The sequence below is a fragment of the Cicer arietinum genome, chromosome 6 (genome assembly GCF_000331145.2).
Source record: "Cicer arietinum cultivar CDC Frontier isolate Library 1 chromosome 6, Cicar.CDCFrontier_v2.0, whole genome shotgun sequence".
Lineage (NCBI taxonomy): Eukaryota > Viridiplantae > Streptophyta > Magnoliopsida > Fabales > Fabaceae > Cicer > Cicer arietinum.
In genome coordinates this window covers 58,438,910-58,446,184 of record NC_021165.2, presented here as the reverse complement: position 1 = coordinate 58,446,184, position 7,275 = coordinate 58,438,910, and the positions used below count along the sequence as shown (strand labels likewise).

The 7,275-nt window shown below is 28.4% G+C and overlaps 1 protein-coding gene across 2 annotated transcripts in view; it reads left to right on the top strand.

Moving 5' to 3' along the window:
* The first annotated feature begins 3,734 nt into the window (after window positions 1-3,734).
* Window positions 3,735-7,275, top strand: part of LOC101504408 (protein ULTRAPETALA 1) — a 4,946-nt gene continuing 1,405 nt past the window's right edge. For both annotated transcript variants that reach the window (XM_004507149.4, XM_027336055.2), the window contains exons 1-2: window positions 3,735-4,300; window positions 6,398-6,713. In XM_004507149.4, coding sequence (XP_004507206.1) covers window positions 4,090-4,300; window positions 6,398-6,713 — 527 coding nt within the window. In that variant the 5' untranslated portion in view covers window positions 3,735-4,089. The remainder of the gene's footprint in view (window positions 4,301-6,397; window positions 6,714-7,275) is intronic.

Genomic DNA, 7,275 nt, shown 5'->3' with positions numbered 1-7,275 from the left:
ATAAAATAAAACATAAACAATTTTTAAATATGAAAACATGTAGGATCAATTATAATTTGTAGATCTTGTGACATGTTCAACTTAATTTTTGAATATACAATGATATATACTCTCTAGCGATAACAACGACGATTATGTTTATAAAATAAAATTAAAAATATTGTCACTTTTAGTTTTTAATATAACTCTTTTTTAATTGTATCATCTAATTAATTATGTGTATCACTCTAAATTATTATTCTTTAGTTTATATTTATGATAAATAAAATATCCTAATAATTAATAAAATCATGATTTTATTTAATTTATCATATTTTCTTAATTTATATAAAATGTCTAGATACAATGATTAGTTTGAGATGAATGGAGTATAATTTTGTAATCTCAATTTTTTTTGTTTAATGATTAATCATATCATCATTTTCTTGATTATATGCATGATGTATTTTTTATATAAATACTTTTAGTATATTGAGTGTGTTTGGTATAGATTAAAAAAATGTTATTTTAACTTTATATTTTAAAAAATGATTTTTACGAGAACTTATATTAAAAAATAATAGAAATTATTTTTTATTATTTATAAGAGATTAAAAATATAATTTTGATATTTAATAACTTATATATTTATTCTCAGAGATTTTAATACAATAAAAATCACGTATATTTTGACAAAAATATTATTTCAAAAATAAATTTTATAACAAATTATTCAAAATTGTTTCTCATTTTAAGTATTTTGTTTTTAAATTTTATTATACAAAATATGGTAACAAAAAAATAAAATACTTAAATAATGTTTTATGATAAATTATTTAAATTAACTTTTCATCGGTAGCTTTTATTTTAAAGAAATATAAAAAATGAAATACTTTAAAAAAAAAATTATAAAAAAACACGGCAACAAACGGGTAAATTATGTTGGCCCCCATTAATCGATTTTTTTTTATCCATCCTTGGTAACAATGAATCATAAAAAGGGACAAATCAGTGCATTGATGTTTCCACCCATTTGAATGTAATCCATTTCCTTTCTATATGCAATAATAGTGTGTTTGACTCAGAGATTTTAATAAGGTAGTATTATTTTTTGAGAGAATTCAATTTTTTTTTTTTTTTTATGTAAATTATGTTGTTTGGACAAAATATTTGAAACTTTTAAAATAACAATGTTAAATTTAGGTTACAAAATATTACCTAAAAATAAAAAATTTGAAATTACTAAGAATTGGTTCTTATAATTCTTTCAAATTTTATAAATTGATCTCTAAATGTTTCAAATTTTACAAACTTGTCTCTTTAAGTTCTCAAAAATTTGTAAATTGATCTTTATGAAGTTTCAAAAATTGCAATGTAGTCCTTATAATTTTTAAAGACTTTTATATTGGTCCCTAAATTTTTAAATTTAGTAAATTGATCCCTATTTTAATAATTTAAAATTGGTTCCTCAACTTTTTGAAATTTGATAAAAATTGTCTAACAAAGTTTAAAAATGAACAACTTTTTTATTCAATAAACAAAAAAATTATAAAAAAAAAAATCAATTGAAGCATTTGAATTTGAATTATTGATCTGCATTCTTCGCTTGTCAATCTCATGCTTAAAAATAAAACTAATCTCACTTTTCATCACTACTTACCAATGAGAGGGCTGCAAAATCTGGAATGTATGATCCTTCATTTGTGTCAAGAAAGAAGAAGGGGGCTTTTAGTAATTAGAAAGAAAGACAGATCCAGTGATTTAAATAAGCTACATGAACTAAACTATCTTTTCAATTAGTGTCAATAACCATGTAATCCTTTATTTCAGTGGCATAACATACTTTCAATATTGCAACACAATGGATGAGAAAGTCACATGTTAGTATTAAAATCCGATTCTTTAAATGGAAGTTCATAGAAGGACAAACGTGATTTTGTTTAATTTTTTCAAGAATTAAAAATTACATATTTTTTTTTACAAAATCAAATTATATCATAAATTTTTTTTAGCATTAAAATAATGATTTAATGACGATACATCTTAAAACTTAAACCATTGATTGAATTGTTTTATAATTATATAATGAAATGATGAAATTAATGGTACATTGGTGGAGCATAACCATTTTTATCTTGGAATAAATTTTCACTCCGATGTTTTATAGTTAATTTACAAAGGAAATTTGTTCTTACGTATTGTGTGTCTATTCTAGCGTCTCTAAAACTGTTTTTTGCATTAGAGAATCTACTTAAGAAGAACTTGCATTGGAAACCGTAATATACAGTTCTATGAAGAATATTTGGGAGGCCATATAGCAATTAATTGGTTTCTTGGTACTTCAGCAATTAATTAACACGATGAACATATTGGAATTTTAGGGAAAAAATGGTCACGGAGTCTTGAAAAATGCAACCAAGACTTTATAGAATCGCTCACATTAATTAGGTAACTAATATATAGTATATCACAGTCACTCACGGGGTACATTTTTTGAGAAAAATACGCTAAAAAGTTTTGGCACATGAAAGCTGCCACTATATGAAATAGCAACTAACAAATTCAGAGCTTTATAAGAAGTACTAGTATTAAAATTTAGACATAGTATTAGAGTTTGCAATTTGCATTCTAGTTAAATAATCAATAGAACTTTTGTACTTTCTTTTTCTGTGGAGAATTGTCATGTACACCTTGATATATATTACTTTGATAAACGAACAGGCTATTCTGATCGAGTCGCTGTAAAGAGTTTAATTTAAAACTTTATTCAGTATATAGCTTTTACCAATTTTGTTTAAAATTAATAATGTTCTGTTCTTATAAGTTTTCTGCCATATATATATTGGGATAGAAAAATAAGGAGACTCACCTTGTTATTAGAAGTTTTCATGTATATATATACCATATATTATCAATCACTATTATGTGGTCAAAACAAAATAGGAAAAATAATTGTACAAAAGTTATGTGGTCACTGTCTTTGGTTTATAGACTCCTGACTATTGTATCAAACTCATTCCTCAGTAGAAGTTTATTTGAAGTGTTACACTTCATGACCCTTAATAACATAGTAAAGGGCATGACAGCAACACATAAGAAATATAATACATTAATTTTAATCTATATAGGACCAAATTAGTCGAAATAATAAATACAACTAATTAACATTAATTAGCTCTATGCTTTTTTATGGGTTACCTCTGTTTGATATATTAGATAAGTTGATTAAATAAATAAAAAGTTATACTAAATATATTAATATCGATTGATATAACTTCTTTTTATATATAGAATTGAAGATGTATCCGATTATCGATTTACACTAGCTTGTAATAAGACTCTCATACAAGATATCCTAAAACAAATTGCATTTTATGCATAAGAGAATAGAATGGAATCAAATTCTCCTTCCAAAACCCCACCTTTCTTTTGAACACCACTCAATTTGTTCTCTTTCAAAATTCTAATGCAAAATCATAAATATAGTAATAGTATCCCCACACTAATTAGTGCATTACAACTATTAAATAAATTAAAAAATAAATAACAAATAATTCACAATAAAAAGACTTGAATCCTCTACAATCAACTTATTGCATACACAAAATGTGTTAGTTAAAAAAATTTACTCCCAACCACACAAAAAAGAATCCTATCTAATTATAGAAAATTTATCTCTCAAAATCTAACAATATCAAGTACTTGATAGACATGAACAAAAAGCACAAATATCAAAAACCTTTCTCGTCTAGTTACATGAGATATGAATATTTTTCTCTAAAAACTTTAGTTCTCTCTCTAACTCTTTGTATTCTCTCTCTTTATGTCTCAATTGTCAACATATATATCATGCAAGTAGTAACCCTTTTAACTTCTTCACCTCACAACAATTTGTTTTGCTATACGCCAGCTAATTACATTCATTCAACCCCATCACCAACCAACCCCTCTTTCTCTCTCTCTCTTCTCTCTCTATCTTTCTCTCTCTATAATATTTCGACATTTCACCTTCAGATCTCTATAAGAACAACATCTTCTCTTTGAAGCATATATATCTATTTGGACCCTTCTTATTCGATTTTACACCCCTTCAAAAACAGAGTGTTTTTTATGGAGAAAATGGCGGAGAGAGGAAATGGGTTTTCAATGTTCAGTGAGGAAGAGCTGAGAGAGATGAGTTGTGTGAAGGTTGTTGATGAGTATGTTGAAGTGACGTGTGGTTGTACAAGTCATAGATATGGTGATGCTGTTGGTAGGCTTAGGGTTTTTCTCAATGGTGACCTTCAAATCATTTGTGAATGCACTCCTGGTTGTGAAGAAGGTATCTCTCCCTCTCTCTCATCATGAGTTTCTATTTTTTTTTTCCTTTGTAGAACCGATGATTCAAATTGAAGGTGTTCGGCTTAAGATATAGCTGTGTTTGACACGACACTCACACATTAGTTATATTCAATTTCTTTCTTTTTTTTTATTTAAATTAAATGATATTCGGTGTCAATGTGTTAGTGTTGTGTATGTGTATGTGTGTTAGTGGTTCATAGGTTTTTTTTTTGCATGTTGATAGTTTATGGTTAGGTGAGGTTTGACTTTGATGAGTGTAATTATTATGAGATTGCTTTGAGTTTTGATCTGCTTTGTTTTTGGAGTTTGTCATGGTAAGTTTTTTGACAGTTTAAGTGTATGTTGATTTGTCTCAGTGAATTCTTCGGTTTGATACTTTTTCAGTCTTCACGACCAGGCTTGATGAATGTTTATTATATGCAAATGTGGAAGATTCTTTCTAAATTAGCATACTGTCTTTTTGTGAGATTAAATTTAACATGGAATTTTTGTTGTTGAAGATCACTTTTTCTTTAGTTAATTTGTACGTATTTAATAACATAAAATGTAACCGTAGTATGATTCTCAGATGTGATGTTGTTACACTATATTTCTTGAAAGTCATTGAAGTCTGTTTTGCAGAGTAGACTATAATAATTAATATATCCCAAGGTATTATTGATCTATAATATGTAAGTTGTGTATGTTCTCGTCTTTGATGGCACATTCTCTTAAATTATGTGTGAATAATTATATATGATGACTATATTTTGTATTTGGCATTGGCCATTGGAGGCATAAATCCATGCCACTTAGGTAGCTTTTTATCTGTTGGTAACCGGGGTGAATATGTGCTATCTCCATGGCTTAAACTTATAATCTAATAATTTTCAATCCCTTTGCACATGCAATCTCAAGTTGTAGTTGTTCCACGTATCCACTGTCTTTGTTATTTTGTTACTTGCACACATGGTTTTAAATTGAGATTGCGGTTATGCTGCAAACCTTTATATTGTGGGGAATTATGGGCATATGCGATCGATGTGGCCTAAATTGAGGTTGTAATGCCATTGCAGAAACTTCAAAAACCGCAATATTGTGGACCACAATTTAAAACCATGCTTGCATGTTTATATAAATGTTGTTAATAGCAGCTATAGCACAGCGGAAATCAAGCAGATCGCTATTGTTAAGCAATGTGATATTTACTACAAACTGTTGTCAAATAAAAGCTATTGCAGCGCGAAAGCTTAGCGGAATTTGAACAAACCGCAATTTGCGATTGGCAATATTGATTGATATGTATTCGTAGAACTTGGTAAGGTATCTGTTGATGCAGAAGAACCAGTACCTCTGGTGACACATGAGAAATTACTGATTTAAACAGGAAGTGCAATGACAATTACTTTTCAAATCTTGTTTGCTACATTGCAGGATGGTGTCGTAGCACTATATGAGATGTGTTTAAGTGATTACTTCAACAAATTATACATGAAATATACTGACTTAAGAAAATATAATTCAGAATTATTTCCTACTATACCCTCATGATTGAATTTGAAAGAACTGAAAGATCATTAACTAAGGAGGATATCATATGATTAAGCATGGATGAAAATTCTGAACTTTTACTCATAAAAATAGAAAGAAATGAAGATAAGTGAAAGAATTTCTTGCTCCCCTCTCTTCACTTTTTTCTTAGAACAGATGATAAATTCCACGATAATTAACTTACACAACTACGAGGTCTCGAGTTTGAACCTAAGACAAGACGTCCAACCTAGCCATATTGGCATTTGCCGATTGAGCTAGAACTTAAGGACTCTTCACTGTCATTTTATTAGTATGATATTAATAATTTCAGCCAATATTAGTGATTTTGTTTTGGTCACAACCATATATTTAGTGATAGGAGCTTTCTAATTCCATTGTGTATTTTTACTGCTTTATTATGTATCCATGAAGGAAAGAAAAATCCAATTTCTGATTTTGATTCTCTATCTTTCATTCTATGTAGTGTTGAATTCTGAAAATTTATTGATGACAATGTTTTTCTCATTCATGACCTTAATTTTCATATGGTGTTTTTGAATGATAGACAAGTTGACTCCTGCTGCATTTGAGAAACACTCTGGAAGAGAAACAGCAAGGAAATGGAAGAATAATATTTGGGTTATAGTTAATGGTGAGAAGGTTCCATTGTGTAAAACAGTGCTGCTCAAATACTACAATCAAGTGTCAAAAGCTGCTAATGGCTCTCAGAAATCCCAAAATGGTCACCGTGATGAGTTTGTTCGCTGTACTAGGTGCAACAAAGAGCCTAGATTCCGTCTGAGATCGAAAGAGCAATGCCGCATTCACCATGATGCTGTGGCAGATGCAAGCTGGAAATGTTCTGATCTTCCATATGACAAGTATGTTTGTTCCCTTACAATTTATACTTTCAGTAAGAACTGAAACCTAAGTCAGCAAGTTATGCTTTTAATGACGGTGACTTGGAATTAATAATGTTTATTTATTGTTCATAAATTAAATTAACCATACTTCAAATGAATTTTCTTTCATATGTTTATGTTCATATGATTCGCCATACTCTTGAATTCTCCTGACACTGCTTGTCTCTCCGGCTTGCATCTTTAAGCTGTCTTTTATTAGAAGAGGTTAGTGTTTGGGGATATATTAGGTTGATTTAAATGGTTTAAACTTTTTTTACTGTGCTTTATAATGCCAATATTAATGAGCTAAGACTAATTATTAATTCCATTGTTTATTTTTACAGTTTAATCTCTGCTCCTAAAAATAATTAGGAGCAGAAAAAAGACTAATTAGTCTTTTTTCCTAAAATCATTAATATTAGGAGTTTTAAAATGTCATCGTGTATTTTTACTATGCTTTTTTAGTCTTTGCTCTCTTTCTTTCTTTTTTCTTTTTTTTTTTTTTTTTTTTTTTTGAATGGGTTGGGTTTTTTTATTTTGG